The sequence below is a fragment of the Neolamprologus brichardi genome, chromosome 8 (genome assembly GCF_056152115.1).
Source record: "Neolamprologus brichardi isolate AB-2024 chromosome 8, ASM5615211v1, whole genome shotgun sequence".
NCBI classification, from domain to species: domain Eukaryota; kingdom Metazoa; phylum Chordata; class Actinopteri; order Cichliformes; family Cichlidae; genus Neolamprologus; species Neolamprologus brichardi.
In genome coordinates, this window is record NC_142111.1 from 7486938 (window position 1) to 7506117 (window position 19180).

Here is a 19180-nt window from a genome sequence, read left to right on the forward strand (position 1 = left end):
CATGTTTAATATGAGCCTCCATCAGTGTATATGTAGACTTATGTTCCATACTACTACAGGACATAAGAAGAAGGACAACAGGTCCTCTTTAAGGATACAGAAAGACCTGCAGTGTTAAAAACAAAAGTCTAATGTTGGTAATGTTAGGTTGTTGAGTCACAGTGGGGGACTTCAGTTCAGGGAATTACTACCAGCCTTCTGCATCTCTTTCAGCCCTTGAGATGTGTGCTTTGGTTCTGCTGAGGGACAGTGGGAATCCTGGCAACAATAAGGACAGCTGTACAAACATTTGCCTGTCTCACCAGCAAGCCCTTTGTCAAGATCCTAAATAAACCTGAAACATTATAGAAATCAGGCTTCCTTGAAGGGATGTGACACCTGGCCTACATGCGCAAGGCTCTACAAGCTTCGTAGAGCCTGAAGGGCTTGCTGGTGCAGTGCGATGAAAAGCTAGCTCTTGTCGGCCTCTGGACTCCAAATGTTCAAGCTTCACGCAGATGTGTTGCTAAAGTAAGTCAGAGGAGGAGGAGGAAGAGATTTAGCTGGCTCTGCATACTGTTGAAAATATTCCCAGGATTTAAGGAAAATCATTAATGCATGCAGGCCACAGCAGTGGTAAAATTGCCTCTGTTGACCATTAATCATGCAATATGCCATTAATGATGTAATATGCAAGGTTTAATTACAGTTTTTTCCCCCTCACATTCCCAGGTACTTGCTTCCAATGTTTCAAGAGAAAGATACGTTGCCAACCCTGTCCCAGTCTTTCACACATTTTGCAAAACAGTTTTGCATGATACTCCATGAGCCTGTGACAATAAAAAAGGGGGAGAAAAGTGTACCCCAACAGAAAGTGATCAGTGCTTTCTTCCTTCCTTTCATTCTACCTGTATTTGGTTTGTAGATGCAATGCAGAATTGGTCCACGGGGAGGCAGTGCTTCCTCATGATTCAAATATGCTCTTCTGCATACAGTTGAAAAACATTGGTCTGTAATGTTTTTTAACCTGCGCAGAATATGACTACAGCATACACACACATATTTTAAAATATTCACAGTGTGTGTGAAAGCTCTATGCACTTTACTCTAAACATATGCATGCATAAAATGATACAGTAATCAATGAATATCACTTTAGGCTTTACAGATCTAGGTTTTTTACTGCCACTTGATTAAAGTATTAAAAATATTTTGTGCATATTTTGCAGAACCTTTGTGAAATAATTTTAAACTCCCTGGAGGGCAAAACAAAACCTGCAGAAAAACAACCATCCATTCATTTTTTTCTGTCTGATGAGAGTCCAGTGAATACCCTGAACGTGTGGTGAAGCATCACTGAGCAGAACACCAGAAAACAAACAGTGGCAGTTGACAGATACACATATCAATAGTATTGATATCAATATTGGATCAATACTAGCATGATACCTTGTTTCTATCCACTAAATTCAATATGCAGCCCACTGAACTGCGTTAAATAAAATATTTTTTTTCTTTTTCTTGGGGGAAGGTTTGAAAAAGTATACCTCAAACATGCACTATGAGAAATGTCTGATCCATTTTATGCTGTAATATCTATTTGATTTATAGTCCATATCACAATTAAACAACAGAAGCTGACCCAAACTTCTGCTTCTATATTTACATTTTAGATATCCAAAAAACCTAGTTTCAAAATACACCATAAGCTAAAAGGTGTGTTTTGTTGTATTAACAAATTACTGTGGAAAGTAAAACTCACAGTCATTTAATGGTGCTTAAAATGTGTTCAGAATTTGAAAAACTGATGATGATTCATCTGGCAAGTCATGCAGCACCCCTCTCCCTATCTAAGCTGCCATCCTAGGTTAGAAGTATCGGTATCTGTATTGCAATATTGGCTCTGTATTTACTCGACATGTTGATCAATATCAACATTTCCAGTAACACACATCAGGTTAAAGCCAGATTCAATTAAACAGTGTCCTTTTCAAACTTGACAGCACCACAGTATCAGCTGTAATTTAAAAAGCTACGTGAAGCGTGAGCTTATCAGTTAACTACTGCTTTCTTTGCAGGTGCAAACTGCGCGCGGGACCTGTGGCGCGCCTCTTTCAGCGCCGGCGGGGATGCTGTGTGTGAGGCGCGCGCAGTAGGTGGGGGTGGGGGTGTCACAGTTTTAGCCTGCCTCCTAGAATAAAGACAAACAGGAAACCACTAAACTGACCTTATTGCACCGCAGCCTGCGTGCACCAACCCCACTCGTGTCCTGACAGTCATTGCTGGGGCCGTCTTTAGAGGGAGAGGGGGAGAGAGAGAGACCTGAAGTAAAGGCGAGAAGCCATGATATACAGCCAACCAATCAGAAATCTCTCCCAGAGAGCGCATTTAAAGGGATAGTGAGCAGTCCCTGGAGATTTTCCGGAGACTTATTTCACAACCCCTACACCTCCTCACGTCTTTGACCTCCCACGGACACTCCAGTAGTGAAGAGCGGTCGAATCGGTAGCATGGATCTGTCCTAAGTGCCGCCTCTCTTCTGTATGTTTTGTTTTTTTGCCTCCATGTGAGCTTGCCTCAGCTGCTGGATGTTCTTCGCCCCCACCCTCCCCGCCGCACTTGTTGCGCATAGAGTGGATGAGCCGCTGAGTCCTTGGAGAAGAGAGGCAGGGACTCACTGCAACAGGTGCACACACGGAGCATCTCCTCCAGCGAGGCTACATCGCAGGTAGGTCAAACGGGCATCTTTAGCACATTTATTAATCGCATTCTGAGTGTTATGCTCGCAAACATCTAATTGCTGATTATCCATTCGACACCTTTACGCGAGGCACGGTTTGATCCGTTTATCTGACCGTGTTTGCGCTCTTTTCCTTTACTTTTCCTCTCGCCTTGAGACAGCGCTGAACTTTAAATGCCAGTTTTAAGGAGCCTCTGACAGTCTTCAGCCTCTGCCGCGTGTACAAAGCCAGGATGCCGGTGTTGACGAGCCCCGACATCGCCAACAAGTTTAAGGAGAGATGGCTGGCGGCTTACCCGGAGGATCACGTCTCTGGGTCTGAGTCTACCCTCCTTGACGACAGCCTCACCAGCCTCCACTGGCTCCAGAATTTCTCCATCCTCAGCGCAGACCCGGAGCGTCCCAGCGGCGCGGGACTCGAGTGTCCGTCCTCGCAGCAGCACCTCTTCATCAAACGCCTCGCCTTCCCCGGACCGGGCACCGACTCTCCTTCCAGCCCCCCAGCCGGGGACACCGCCGCAACCGGGATGCCTCTGTACCTCGGGAGCCCCGTCACCTCTGGCAGCGACTCCACCGCGGCGGCTCCGCGGTTCGCCTGCGGCGCGCACCCCACGCCCGCCTACCCGCAGATCCCGATTCAGCCGAGCCCGCCGGTGGAGATCGACTACAAAACCAACCCCAAAGTCAAGCCGCCCTATTCCTACGCCTCTCTCATCTGCATGGCCATGCAGGCCAGCAAGCAGCCCAAAGTGACTTTGTCCACCATTTATAACTGGATCACGGAGAATTTCTGCTACTACAGACACGCGGAGCCCAGCTGGCAGGTAACAGAGACCGGATAACTCTTCTTCTATTATTTATGAATCTGCTAAATGGTGGAGTGAGGGAGAGAAGGGCCAGCAATTTGACTTCAGTGTCACCACCATACACGGCATATTCAGGCCACAGGAGATCAGATGAGGCCTTTCTTTTATCAGTGTGTGTGGGGGGGGAACTTAAATTATAATAATTGAAAACCTCAGACCCGCCCACCCCCCCTTCTCTGTCTCTTTGCAGGATTAGTGTCCCATTTCTGCCTTTGATGAGTTCCATGACAAGTGTTTTTAATCCATCTGAAATTTCCATCCTCCTAGACAGTGCTCTTCGCAGGGTTTTTGTCTGAAGGGAACGGTGATGGGGTGGAGAAAGCACTCCAATCTGTGTGTGTGTGTGTGTGTGTGTGTGTGTGTGTGCGTGTTAATGAGGGCTCCTGAGAGAGATGGCAGCTAAGCACAGCTGATCATGTTTGAAATGCACAGAGCTGCCTGTTACTAGAAAGCCTCATTAGGTACATTTGCTTCCCCATACAAACAACAACAATGCCCACCCCCGCCGCCCCACCTCCCCAACACCCACCTGCCCATCTCCCTCTCAAAGTGGCATATTCAGGTTTTTTTTGCATGACTGACTTAAATTTGCTCAAAGCCGGTGGGGTCCACGCTAAATCACGTTGTGTTCCTGTGTGTGTGTTACAGAACTCGATTCGTCACAACCTGTCCCTCAACAAGTGTTTCAAGAAGGTCCCCAGACAGAAGGACGAGCCAGGAAAGGGAGGCTTCTGGCAGATTGATCCTCAGTATGCTGACATGTTTGTCAATGGCATCTTCAAGCGCAGGAGGATGTCTGCCAACCACTACAGCAGCGGCAGCGGAACCAACAGCGGTGCCCACAGGCAGAGCAAACTAGTTCAGAGTTACCGAGCCAGCCAAAACGGCTGCCCCTACCAGGGCGCGGGAGGCAAACGGAAGCACCTGACCTCAAAAAACAGCAACAGTAAGGTTATGAGGGCCACGGAGTCCCCTCTGCTAGCCACAGAGGCCAACAAGGCAGACGTCCTGAGAGGGGACTTTGACCTGTCCTCCGTGTTTGACGACGTCCTCGGCGGTAGCTGCAGCACCTTCGAAGATCTGGACATCAACACGGCGTTGAGCTCCCTGGGCTGCGAGATGGAGCTCGCTGGGCCGGGCAGGCAGGGGAGATGGTGTGGAGGAGTGGATGTTATGGGTCAGAGCCAGCACATGAACCTCCATCACCAATCCTACGGCTACATGGACCTAAGCGCTGCTTCCATGGAGTGTACGGTCAGCATGGGAGAGCTCCACGTGCCTCACGCACACCCGCAGCCACAGCAGCAGCAGCTGGACCCAGATCGCTTGCTCCAGAGCCACCACCAACACCACCACCACCATCAGCTGCAGCTGCAGCTGCAGCATTTCGACGAGCCCTCCATCCTCTTCCCGGAGCAGCCAGAAGAACCGATGCTGCAAACGTGGGAGGAGATAAAAGAGGAGGCACAGGCTATTCCTCTGACTCTGGATCAGGGCTTCAGCCTGTGCGAGGGCTTCTTCACAGAGATGCAGCCATGGGAACGAGTGGAGAGCTACCTGTGACCTTTGACCCTAACCACATTGACTTCTATTTGATATTTTGTTGTTTTTTTTTGTTGTTTTTTTACATTCAGTGACTTCTCTGATTGCTGGTCCATGTGGTCTGTATTATCTTTAAGGATAAAAGTTAGAGCTACAGCCCCATTTTACAATCATATCCCACCCCTCAGTTCTACTGCAGTGCACTCTGCATTTTTAATTTGTCACTTTTTCTTCCCTTAAAAAGACTTCAAAGCTCGTTGGATGATTATTGATCATGACCTGGCATAGACTTCCATTGTCTTCCCTGTCAGTTTACAGGGAGCAGCGTGCAGCACGACGCAGCACTGATACTCAAACAATAAGAGAAGTGACAAAAAGAACAGAAAGACTTTTACGTACCTAATTCAATTTTCAGATGTACTCATATCACAGCGTAGAAGGAGGAAGGATGATGAAGAAGAGACAAATGCTCACCCTTTAAATTGGATTTGGTGGAGGTTGAATACAAGGATGAGCGTTGAACCCGGCCGGACTGCAGCTTCTCGTCCCTCTGAGCTTATTGAGAAAGCACTGTCACTACAGGACTGACATACTGGATTCTATTGTGCTACATTAGCATTAACTCTTTTTTTAACTAACATGCAGTGAAATCAGCCATTCATCTCAATTGTTCATGTTGTGTGATAATGTAGGATGAAGGAGCAAAAATGGAGACAGAAGGAAAAAAATATATATCGTTGTAAGAGATTAGAACTCATTCATTTAAGATGCTGTTATATAGTCAATTTAATATATATATATCTATATATACATATAGATATATAAGTATATAGCATGAAGCTAGGCAAGATCATTTGCCATTTGTCTACAGTTATGTATTGCAATGCTAAAACCGGAGCAGATGGTGGGTCATGAAATGGAACATTATGCACTTTGATAGGCAGCAGTTTTAGGAAAGAAAGACAGCTTATGTTCAAGATGTTTAGGTTCATTTTTTACGGTATTAAAGTCATACTTTCGAACATTTACTGACCACATGATTAAAACAATGCACATGTGTTGCAAATGAACTCGACACTGCAATAATTCAAACTGTCAAGCGTTTGTTTGTTGTTCTCTCTTTTCCTTCACACACATATATATATATATATATATATATATATATATATATATATATAGGGATTTTTTTATAAAACAATATTCCGCCAAATTTGTTGATATACAGCTTATTGGAGTTTCTGTGACGATTAACCCTTCCCACCACTACCGGGCCGTCTCTGTTATTAAAAAGCAGCCAAGCCGCCATTTTTGAAAGGCTGCCAAGCACATACGGTGAAGAGGCCGCCTACCACCAGGATTAAAATGGATGTAGCATTTGTTGTGCTTCAGTTCTGTTGCGCCACATTTGGCAGAGTTGCAGCTGAGATTGTTTTAGGGAACAGATTTAATAACATCAGTGTCACTGGCATTGTTAGAACGCTGGTGTTTGCTCTCTAATATACTTTTTTCTTCTTCTTTTTTAAAATCAGGTGGGAACGAGCACATTGTGCTGACGATTTTAAAATCAGTCTTTAGCCTGATGATAGAGGCCCATGGACTCGCTGTACTTCTGAACTTTTCCCAAGTGTCTCGTCTCTGTTGTGCCCTCACAGCACATAGATCTTGTGTGAGAGGATTTGGAGCTAACTTGGAGTTTTCTCAGAGTTCTGTTTTCGATCACAGGGTGATGGATTCTTTTGACCTTATTGATTACATTAGTGTAGGTTTTACTTTTCTTTCATTTGTGAGGTTTGTTTAAAAGAAATCCGATCAGAAATCTTGGAGGAGGGTTTAGGGACAGATGCATAAATTCATCAGTTAATGGCCAGACTTTCTTATTGTATCATTATGGTGGGTGACATGACCTCTTTAATCTTACCATGTTATTTCATTTGTACCTTTTTTAAGCTGTTTGAAAATGCAATCATGCCTTAATGCAATAAATGGTGTCAATTAAAGAAATCATCCTTTACTTGAAATATCTTAAAACACCAACACGTGGCGGTGAGCAACATAGCAGGGTGGTCAGGATTATTGTTTGAGTTAGAGGTGTGTGTGTGTCCGTGTGTGTGTGTGTGTGTGTGTGTGTGTGTGTGTGTGTGTGTGTGCAATCAACAGATAAAAGGTCTATCAGGGTTTATCATTAATCAGTCCAGACAGGCCTGCACTTGCCTGGCATTTGAAACATACCCGGGTAGATATAATAGCATGAACACCTGTACAGCACACATAAGACAATAGCTCATTCTACCTTTAGACTGGCACAACCTTTTTTCACATAATATTCATTTTGCTGAGTAGCTAACGGCACTGCGGTTTTAACTCTAAATGAGGTTGAAGAGGATATAAATTAATAACAATATCATAGCAAAACCTTCTGGGAGGCAGCTGCCAGTAACCCATGAAGCTGACCATGTTTTGCATTTAGTTTTGAGTCTTTGCTTGCTTTTTTTCAGTATGCAACAATCAAGCCAAAATCTGCAGTATGGTCATTGGATGAACAGGGATCAAGCTCTATCTTACAATCTAGGAACTATTGGTCATGTTATTGAAATGCAAAGAAACCCAAACAGACAAAAAAAAAAAAAAAAATAGCTTATATGTTTGGTCATAAAGTGGGAAATGATCAGTTTTATGAACAAAAACTATTATGACATCCCCATAAATATAAAAAGTATGTTTATATCATTGCACTCACTGCAGAGAAGCACCTTGCTAGTCCCTGGTTGGCCCCCCTTTGCCTTCAGAACTGTTTTAATTGTTCATCGATTGAACAAGGTGCTGGAAACATTTCTCAGAGGTTTTATTCCTCGTTGACATAAGTTCCACCACATTCCAAAGGTGCTCTAATGGATTGAGATCTGCTGACTGTGGAGGACATTTGAGTACAGTGAACTCTTTGTCAAGTTCAAAGAACCAGTCTGAGGTCATAAAGCAATGGACATGGTCAACAACAATATTCAGTTAGGTTGCAGCATTTACAAGTTAGTACTAAGAGGCCTAACATGTGGCCTAAGTGTCACGGCGGGGTGCGCCGGTGTGAAGAATTAGGTAGACCCAGATGCAGACACGGTGGAGACAAAACATAGTTTTGTCTCCACCGTTTCCTTTATTGGCTGATTGCAGAAGAAAAAACACAAAACTAGGGAGACTAAGGAGACTATGAACACTGTGTTAACAAAAAGGCTGTGCCACTCAGTGAAAAACTATGACAAACTAGAAAACACAGAGAAACAATGGAGTAAACCTATGAGAACTGTGGTGAGGTTAACAGACAATCTGACACTGACTGAGTGGAACACACAGACTAATATAAGGAATATAAGCACATAAGGAATGATCAAAGGAAGTAGAATCACATGGGGAAAACAGCTGACAACAATTAACATAATGACAGGACACGTGAAACTAAACATAATAAACACAAAACACAAAGCTCTTTCAAAATAAAACAGGAAACATGAGACCCAGACATGATTTGAACTTGACAAACAAAGAAAACTTGGACGTGAAACATAGCAGAATGTAACTAGATAAACCGAAATGAAACTAGACTAAAAAAGAATAACAAAAACACCAAGAAACTCAGAATACTGGGTCACATGACCCAGGGGCATGACACCAAGAAAATAAGCTCCCACAGCACTGCACTACTGCCTCCAGTCTGAACCACTGATACAAGGTAGGAGAGATCCATGCTTTCATGTTGTTTACACCATATTTTCAATCTACCATAATCGACTCATCAGACCAGGTGACATAATTTCCAATCATCTGTTGTCCAGTTTTGGTGAGCCAGTTCTAATTGTAGCCCAAGTTTCCTGATCTTAGCTGACAGAAAGTGTAGCCCATCTGCTTCAAGGTTTGACATGTTTGGAAATGTTCTTCCGCCTACTCTATTTGTAGCAAGTGGTTATTTGAGTTACTGCTGCCTTACTGTCAGCTTGAAGCTGTCCGGCCATTTCCCATTTACACTTTTTTGGACCATCCTGTGTAAATCCTAGAGATGGTTGATCAGCTGACACCAACAACCAAGTCACATTCAAAGTCACTTAAATCACCTTTGTTTATCATTCTGATTCTTGACCATGTGTACGTGCCTAAACTTATTGAGTTCCTACCATGTGATTGGCCTTTGAGTGCATGAACGTCTGCATATTATCTTCCTGTCTTATTCTATGTTACGCATTCCCCTTAATTGTACAGTAAGGGTCTATGAATAAGGCTTAACAGTGTGTTCTTTGCAGTATAAGCAACATACTGGAACAGCTGTGATATTAAAAATTTCACCATTAGAATATAATCCAGTGCTGGTGCTGATGAGGTTGGAGGTATTACCATCACCTACAGCCACCCATTCTTCTTAAGTTCCACAGCCACAGCGTGTCCACAGCATATTTCTTGTTGCTGGTCTGTCACTGGTGGAATTTCCATAATCCAGTTGCCCAGGTAACCCTCAAATGTATCTATCACCCTGTCAGATGTCAGTCAGCAGTATTGCTCCCTGTCATTGTGGCAGTCACTTCAATTGCTTGCCTCAAAGATGAGAAAACTTTAACACAGGACAAGCGCTCTTCAAATTGCCAGCAGTTAAATGTCATTGACAGTCTGTGGTCTCGAGCTGCCATGTTGCTGCGAATCACTTCCTGTATGGATACCCATTAAAATGTGGTTAACTGGGAAATAAGCCAACCCAGAGCTCTGGAGTCTCTACTGAACAGCTCTGCTCTGTAGAGGATTGCAGAATGCCCACTTTAATAAAGAAACGACTACTTCAGTTCTAAAGGAGACGCTCGTATAGATCCTGCTGCTGTCTGATGGTGCAGATGTTTGATCATCTCAGCGCAAAGAATACTTAGGTCTTATTTAAGTCAAGATACAGGTTAGGTTAATGCTTATGGATCAGTTTTATTGCTAAAAATAAAGAAACCTCATGCTGCGAACAGATATAATCGATTCATCCTTTATAACCTTTTTGTTTTTATTCCATAAAGTAGAGACTTTAAGGCTTTTTCTGATTTTGCTTAGACTTTGAAGTTAAAACTGGGTGTCTTGTGCTAAAAGCATGCGTTAGCATTTGACCTGGGCTACATGCTAACTTGGGATTGCTAATATAGCCATAATGACACACTGAGCAAAGCATGCTAAATATAAATCAAGTATTGGGCCAAGTGAAAAAGAAATTAACCTGCTAGTGAAACAAGATGAGAATTTAGCTGATCTGGAGTCAGCGTTTAGACGCTTTATAAATGCACTTAAAAAATAGTACTGACGAGGCTAATAGTACTGACGAGGCTAAGTTTTTCAAACCCTGGAGGCCTGAAATTAGGAATGGTGCTGGACAACTTTGAGGACTCTCAATGCATAAGAGCTCAAAAGGTTTAAAAACGATAAGTCACTGGCATGCTATGCAAAGTACAGTGATTGCATCTGTGTTTGTGGCAAGTTCACAGTCTTTGCAGCTAATTAAATGTGTTGATTGTGGGTTTCAGGGTCAAATTAGTGCAAAGAGAGGACAAACAACAATTCTCTAATCAACACTTTTGTCAACTCCAAATGATTATGGAAATTAAATACATTATACTGTTACACAGCATTCTAATGTGCAATTTTGTGCACACACAATTAAGAAAGCCTCATGTTAAAATTCCTAGATATGCAAATCTTCAAATCAATATGCATCTATTTTATGGGATTTGTATTATATATGATATATATTATTGTATAGTGTTATGAAAATAAGAACTACAGAAGGAGACAGTAGCGTCACATAAGTCAAGCCTGTTGAAAACTACACAGCCCATTCTCCCCAGAAAGAGATGTGTCTGTAGCAGTTAGAAAAAGCCCTCATAACTTAGCTCCACATCTCATCTCAACCTTTTCCAGGATTTTGTTTGAATGCCCTGTATGAAAATGTGCTTTTCCACCTCAAATCTCTTTTTAATTGAAATTGCTGGAGTAAAAGGCGAAAACGGGCTTATCTCCATCCCTCTGGCTCACGGCTCCCAATAGCGACAGGTCATGTGTGGAGATCTCCAGGAATGGGTGGAATAACTCAGATTCCTTAAAACAGCGGGGACTACGGCCAGATTTAAGGCTGAGGCGTGTGACCGGTGACCACCCCGCATTTGAGAAAATCACCTCAGCTGATCGACATGCAGCTACTATGTGAGTCGAAGGCAAGTTTATACCAATAAAATCTCTGCCTGAAAGCAGGAGGGGAAAGATCAGTGTCACTTTCACAGTGAAGTGGAAAAAGCCATCCATTGTGCTCAATCCTATGTGTGTGTGTGCAAATGTGTGAATTCACATTTGGCTCTGTTTGTCTGCGACCCTGTGCACATGTCGGTGTGTGTCGTTACATTATACGCCTGCAATGTTTGTGTTGGTCCACGGGCTTCTTTGTCTGCTCTCCTGGTGATGTGTGTGCTGCCCGCTGGGAGTGTGTGTACACGGCTGCGATTGGAGCCCCGTGGTGGCCCAGATAACACTATCTCTGTGGAGCCAGAGCCCCGTGGTTCTATTCAGCGTGGAGGATGAGAGGCTGGGACTGCCCAGCATGCGGACCTGCTGAAAGGAGAAGGAACAAGTCGTGCTGTCACTGTAGGCTAACCTGGCTTATAATGCTTTATAACCTCTTCTTTGGTGCCCCTCTGGGAGGCTGTGGATCGGTCTGAGTGTGCCTATGTGTGTGTGTGCTTGTGGGCCCATGGAGAAGGGCAAAGGTAGGGAACAGACACAAGATGAGGGTGTAGTCAGTGTTTTATTGCCTTCATGGCACCCTCTGGACTGCTTCTGATTAGAGTCAGGCATAAACGGGGTCAGCCAGCTTTGCTGAAGAGCACTCCTCCTAGCTTGACATAGACAGTGGGTTCAACTCCCCGCTCATTGTGCAAAACCACACGGTTATTCTTTATATGGAAGGGAAAGCAGACAGAAGACACATGATGGGGGTCCCTAATTAGAGGCTTCATTGTGCCACAAAGCAAAAACCAACAGTGGGAAAACATCTTAAGGCTGCTTTATAGCCCCCGAGGAACCCCTGTGCACGAGTGATTACACGTACGGATAAGAGAAGGAGCTCACTGATAAAATAAATGTCCTCACTGTGCACTGAAGCACATGCATTCATACAAGATCTTCATTAGGATTCTCCTTCACCTCTCTGACCTGGCGGGAAATTGTCACCCATCCCTGGTTTTCAAGGCCATCACGTATTGATAAGGGGAAAAAAAGACTTGGGGTGATATTCAGTGGTCTGGCCATCTGTTAATGCCTCTCCAGCCTGGCTTGACACAAGAGGAGGGGCTTAGGGAGGAAATACACCTAAATAATCTTTCCAAAAGGCTGTTGTTTATGCATGAAATGCTAATAAGGGTTCCATTTAGATTGCCTGATCCATTTTGAAAGGAAGTACGGATGGTAAATTAGAATAAAAGGGCTGAGGTGTAACACGGGTAAGTGGGGGGGGGGGGGGGGGGGGTTCTTTTATTGAAAAAGATTATCAAGGACTCACCCAAATGCATAATTGAGCAGCGTCCAAATGGTCATGTTTATATACAATAAGATGTGAATCATTACTCCAAGTGCAAGCGCATTTTCCTTCAATGAAAGCTTTATTGTTGTAGCTTTTCCAGAGGAGTCTCTAGTCCCTCGAAAATGAAGACTGGATCTCGTATTTCCACACGTCTGCCCAGAAACCCCCCCAGATGTAGTTTTAGTTTTGATGTGCTAATTTTTATTCATTCAGGGCATAATGTGAAAAAAAGGCATGCAAATGAGTGCAATTGCAACAGTAACGCACCGATGGCAATCATGAAAACATATAAAAACATATATGTATTCTTGAAGGCCAAAGAGGTTCTTATAATATCAGGGATGCTTAGGGCTTATGTCACATCAGATGTGTCCCATTCTCTTTTCCACTGCCTTTTTCTCTCCTCTGTTTCTATGATCATCTGCTCTCAACTAGTAATTCGCTGCAGGAGCATTTTTTTAACCATTTTCATTACTTCTGTTATGCTTTTCAGCGTTCAGAGTGCCTTAACCTTGGAGGCCTAAGCGTTTCGATTTCTCTTTACTCTGTTATCCTTGACTTTCTCTCAGCAACAGTGTTGCTAAGAATGAGTGAGGTCGAACTTGAGAAAAACACAGACAGTACAGTATGCCCGCCACACCGCATACCGCACATCTTCAGTGGCTCTATCAGCAAATTAGGCCCGATATGGATGCGACTCCAGTGTTGTGCTGCAACTGTATTCCCATTTGGAAGATTATCATTGTTAAGCAGCCCAACATCAATAACAATGTTAACAAAATGCATGTGATGTGCGTGCATGGATTCATATTACTCTTTTTTTAATGACAGAGTGACCTCGAAAGAAATGTATTTTAATGAAGGTTTATTAAATGCCTGCACCACTTCTGTTTATGGAGACTCCTTTGAGACGTGTACCTCTTTTGTATAACTAAGAAAATGGATCTTTGAAGCAGGTGGTGAGTGTTGTAGTTCACCTCTAACAATGTTCTTCTTCTAAATCTAATCAGGTAGTTTTGGTGCCTGAAGACGCAAATTAAGTGTGAAAGTAGCAACAAAGAAAAGTGACCTACAGCACCTTCTCCTGTCTCCTAATGCAGACTGTGCTGCCATGCTTTTGGTAGAAGGATCAGGTGGAGGGCCATCTCTCTGGTACCCTTCATTTATTCTCCACTTGTCCAGTTACTTCAAATTTGGTAAAAATGGAACAATATTCACCTGCTCCAAGTTTTCTTGTCTTTATGCTAGGCTAACAAACAACCAGCAATAGCCTTGCACACAATGAACTGATATAAAAATAGTATAGATCCTCAGCTGTCACCCTTTGCTTTAAAAAATGAAGGAATAATATTAAGTTTATTAAATTATTTTTTCTTTTTAAGGACTTTTTGTAGGACACGGAATTTAAATTTTTACTTTGTGTGCAAATTCATTCCAGGCTCTGTAGTGATTTAACCAACGATATATGACTTTTTTTTTTTTTTTTTTAGCAGTGTTTGTGGGTAATGTACTAAAAAGTAACACATTTACTACTTGAGTAACATGCTGCACTAGATGTAAAATTTATATAATCTGTTGTTATCATTTTCTTTCCCTTCCTGACACACAGCTATGTTTTAGCGTCAGCACACGTGAACCTCAGCTAGCAAGATGGTAGAAAGAGCAAAACTGTGGTGTGAAAGTATTCACTTTATATTGAATGCACTTTATATTGAAAAAAAAATCCCAAATGTGCTCCAGACATGATCAAGGACACCTTTTTTTTAACACAGCAGCTTCAAAACACACAGCGCTATCATTTCTCTAGCCCAAAAACAGCTAGCTGTTAGCATTGCTAATGCTGTGCTACGAGGCTGGAGTGGATGCTACCAATATCAAGCTGTAGAGTAAACTTGCCCTCTGGAAACTATACCCAACATGCATAAGGAACTGCAAGTAGATAATGAGGTAATGCAAGAGCAGAAACAGTGTTTGTGTTAATAAAAATTTAATAGTGATAGTCATCAAGTGTTTTTTCTTTGAGCGGAGCCTTGCTGGACTCGGTGTCCAACTCCAGGCCTCAAGGGCCAGTGTCCTGCAGGTTTTAGATATCACCCTGCGTCAGCACACCTGAATCAAATGGTTACTTCATTTAGCCATTCAGCTAATTTAGCAATTTAAATAAGCTGTGTTGGATCAAGGACACATCTAAAACCTGCAGGACACCAGCCTTTGAGGCCTGGAAGTGGACACCCCTGATCTAGGTAAACAGTATTCTGACACTTACTGCATATTAAAAGTATTATCACAAAAGTTCTTATTTTTAATCTTTTCATCAAACAATCTGCAAGAATGTCAGTGAGTGCATTTCCAAAGGTCTTGTATTATTCCTTTGTTACATACAGCTGCTTTAAAAGAAAAAAAAGGGAGAACAGAGCTAAGTTATTAAGGCAGCAATAAAAGTGCCAAGTAACATTTTTCTGGAGTCCCTTAAAGAACAAATGCACTCACATTTACGTTTACAATATATTCACAATGGAATAATAAAGAAATCTGTGGTTCAACATATATGTCTGTTGCCTTATGTGTGTGCATCTTGGCATCCAGCACATGGTCAGAGAAAGACATTCTTGTCCTGTGCCTTCGGTCTCTGTGGTCGCAGGGAGCAGCCGTTTGTCCCACAGGCAGACAGGAGGAGGGCACACAACTGCCCCCCACAAACACAATTATACACCCAGACTTAGGCCAGTCACACAGATACAACTGCATGAACCCTCACAAGGTCCAACAATCGTGCCCACACACAGAGGGCTAGCCAGAGGGCAGCGTGTCAGGAGGCTGAGCGTGGATGAGAGCGTAGAAAACGAGCCAGGACGGTCCTGGAGCTGTGCCACTCACACAGCATCAGTATCGGTGCCAAGAAGCAGAGCAGAAAACAAGTCTGGACCAATCTCCTCAATGTGGCCTGCTGCTCTGCCAGGTTCTCAGCCAGAAAAACTGCTGGTTAGATCGTTGTGGAGCTCACAAAAAGTTTTTGGAGGTACCGTTCTGACCAGAAACTGTTTCTGACAGTGGCACTGAGAGGTCAAATTTACTGCACCTTCAAAAAAAACAGCAGGCAAAAGAAAAATGCTGAAAAAGTTGAATATTTGCTGAATTTGAAAAGAAATGCAGCAAAAAGCTCACTCTTTTTTTCTAGTTCCTTTGTGTTGGTGTTTTCTTAAGTTGGAGTGTATTTGATCTCTCAGGACCACCGTAGTATCTCAATTCCATCCATTTTAAAGGTAAAAAAAGGAAAGTCTAATTATTTATGCTGTGAGCCATCCATTAAGCCTTGGACGTGGTGAAAAGTGTTGCTCATTAATCATTTTTTAAAATATTTTTTAAAAACTTTCTCCCACAACTTTCTCCCGCTTACATGGAAACGATGGAACTGAAGGTTATGAAGACATTCTAAGAAGCTAAGACATAAAGATAAGACAGACAAAAGGCACTGGATATGTGTTTGCACTTACCTGTGTGTAAATGAGAAAAACCACACTTGCATGCAGCTGTACGTGTGAGCGTGGGTGTGTGTGGGCGGGCACGTGTGTGTGTGTCCATCCACCCCCGCCTACTATCCAGGATATCTCAAAGCCACTAGACAGCCTCCACCACCTTCTCCTCCAGTCACACAGTTCTTCCATTCTTCACCCTTCGTCCCTGTGCTGCTGTTGAGGGCTCTTATTTGATTAGCTGCGATTTGCTTTGTGAAGCAGTGAAGCATTTGGCTCAGCCAGGGGAGCCGCACACACACACTCTGACAGACACATGCGTGGGTTCTCAGACAAAACACAAAAAGACACGCACAGGGCACACAAGTGTATTTCGCATCTAGATTACCCCAACCATGTCTCCATCCTTGATCTGCATAGCAGAGGATTTAAAAGCTAACTTACATCACAAGTAGTTATATCACATAGCACAGCTCTTTGTCTTAGGATATTAATGACAAAAAAAAAAGAAACAGGCATCTCCAAACCTGTGAGGAGATGCGAGGGTCATAGCCATGACTAAACGGTTTCTTTAATGCTGACTCACCAGCATCTGTTTACATGACTTCATGCTGCGAGCTCAAGAAATTACCTCTGATTGTATAGGAATGACAGTAGAGTGACACTCTATCTACCAGAGTTAGTTGCACTAACACTAAACCCGTCAATAATGAATGTGGGGTCACTGTGTTAGCGAGGGTGTGTTACTTTGAGAAGTGTGTGAAAAAGATGCACGCAAATACAGGTTGTCATTGTCTCAATAGCAGGCTCCCTGTGCCAGCATAACGTGTCAGATGTTGGGTCACCATAAGCAGCAAGAACAGTTCTAATGATGGGTAGCGCTCGAGTCTGCTGCAGGTATTTTGTTTGGTTTTCCAATTGTGCATGTTGTGGAAGCATTTGGTGTCTTTCTCTGCACATTATAGACTGTATATAAAAGACGAAACCTACTGATTAATGAAATCTAGTTGTAGGGCCAGGAGCTGAACATTTTTGCCTTCACCATCTTGTTGTTTTTTAAGCTGAATGTGATGAGGAAGAGGTGGATCTGGGAAAAACAAAACAACAACTGAGGGATACTTTTATCATGACAGAGCAGTTTATAAATCACTACGCAAAACCCTGCTTTATGGCCTCTGTTGTCATGGTTCTGGGTCTGTGACCCAGAGTTTTGGGAATATTTAGTAGTTTTCTCATTTGTTATCCTTATATTATGGTTCTGTGTATTGTTGTCTTTTTTGTTATAATGTGGTTAAGTTTGTGTTCCAGGTTTTGGGTCTTATAGTTGTCATTCTGCTGTGCTCTGCATTTGTATTTCCTAATCTTAGTTTTGTTAATTAGGCTTTAGATTGCTGGTATCATCCTACTTTTGTTCCTGTCCCTCTGTCAAGCCCATGTGTCTGAGGCTCCGTGTGTGTTACTTCCTGTTTTGCTGTGATAGTTTCCTGCCTCATGTGTATCGTGTTCAGTTTTGCTTCCCTTGTCTTGTTAACCTCGATTTATGTCAGCTGTGTTCCCACCTGTGACCTGTTCCCTTATCTGAGTTTCCCTTTGTTCTTTGTTGTGTCATCCTTCTATTTGTGTGTTCAGGGTGTCTGTGTTTCCTGAACTGAGTAGTTCTTTGTTTCAATAGAATTTGAGGGTTTTTTTTTTTTATATCTTGTGTTTTTGGTAGTGCACTGACAGAGGCGAGGCTGCCGAACACTGGCGCCACCGGGCCCTCTGACCACCACCAGTAGGCAACGGGTGAAGTGTCTTACCCAAGGGCACAACGACCGAGACTGTCCAAGCCGGGGCTTGAACCGGCAACCTTCCGATTACAAGGCGAACTCCCAACTCTTGAGCCATGATCGCCCGCTCCGTTCCGTTGGAGCAGCCTTTCAATGCCTCTCTCTGTCTCTCGCTAGCAAAGTTGACCCAGACAACAAAGTAAAGCTAGTTTTCGACTATGAGCCGACAGGGAACCCAATGTATTAGCCAGAGGTCCCTTTACTACGCTTTGGAGCCGCAGACCTGTTTTATATACGCACGGAATAGTTTTCTATACGAGATCGCTGCAAAAAGTGCAGCCTTACCTAATGTCCACCCTACTGTTACTCATTTTATATTAAGATTTAAAAATCTAGTTGGTATTGGTATAACGAGTAACCTTCAGTAATATTAATAAATCACACAGCAGTAGTACATTCATGTAGTTGTAAAAAGCTTCATAATATATTAAGTAATCCAAAGTATTCTGAATACGTTACTCTCATTGAGTGACGTAACAGAATACGTTACAAAATACATTTTGGGGCATGTATTCTGTAATCTGTAGTGGAATACATTTTAAAAGTAACCTTCCCAACACCGTGCATTTCCATGTATGTTTTTATATATATAAATAAATTACTGACTCAATGATTTTGCACAATATTATATTTGTACAAAGACAGAAACATGATCAATTTTAGGCAAAAATTGTTCCAGATATATTCATAACCATCATTGAACCCAAGACTCATATTACAAAAATCACTTTCAGGCAAAACTAGACCTGCGACTTACAAGACATACTGAAGCCCATTATCCAAACATCCTACATCAGCAAATAGGATTTTCCAGGGGAGGTGGATTGTTTTTCCTGTTTTTCTCTGTTAATTCCCATCTGCCATCCGTGTCTCCTGCAATGACAAGCACAAATTTCTCCTCACTTGGTTGTCTCTCACTCCACCCTTGCTGTTCTATCTCTCCCCATCTCCCACACCCCACACCCACCCGCCCTAAACCACGAGGGGTTAATTAAAACTGATTGGGTCCTTGGAGACCACACCTGCCTCTGACAGTAAGGCATCAGGCTCATATGATCCATGTGTGTTTGTGTGTGTGCGTGACTCTGTGTGGATATGTGCTTAGCACATCATGTGCTCTGATACCTATCCCACTAGAACACCAGGACAGCTTTCAGTGTGTGCGCGGGTTTATG

At 43.0% G+C, this 19180-nt stretch overlaps 1 protein-coding gene across 2 annotated transcripts; it reads left to right on the top strand.

Annotated features, from left to right (window-relative positions):
* Nucleotides 1–2551: 2551 nt before the first annotated feature.
* On the top strand, nt 2552–6151 carry foxj1b (forkhead box J1b). 2 transcript variants are annotated; one of them, XM_087845075.1, is made up of 3 exons: nt 2552–2707; nt 2901–3543; nt 4234–6151. In XM_087845075.1, the coding sequence occupies exons 1-3, from the start codon at nt 2568–2570 to the stop codon at nt 5146–5148; spliced, it is 1698 nt and encodes a 565-aa protein (XP_087701201.1). In that variant the 5' UTR covers nt 2552–2567; the 3' UTR covers nt 5149–6151. The 2 variants fall into 2 exon arrangements, with proteins under 2 accessions (XP_087701201.1, XP_006800960.1); XM_006800897.3 differs by having other exon boundaries at nt 2638–2707; nt 2881–3543.
* Nucleotides 6152–19180: the final 13029 nt, after the last annotated feature.

Coding starts and splice junctions, on each gene's coding strand:
- foxj1b (XM_087845075.1), top strand. CDS start 2,568: ATGTTCTTCGCCCCCACCCTCCCCGCCGCACTTGTTGCGCATAGAGTG. Junction 2,708..2,900: donor CCAGCGAGGCTACATCGCAG/GTAGGTCAAACG, acceptor TTTAAATGCCAG/TTTTAAGGAGCCTCTGACAG. Junction 3,544..4,233: donor ACGCGGAGCCCAGCTGGCAG/GTAACAGAGACC, acceptor TGTGTGTTACAG/AACTCGATTCGTCACAACCT.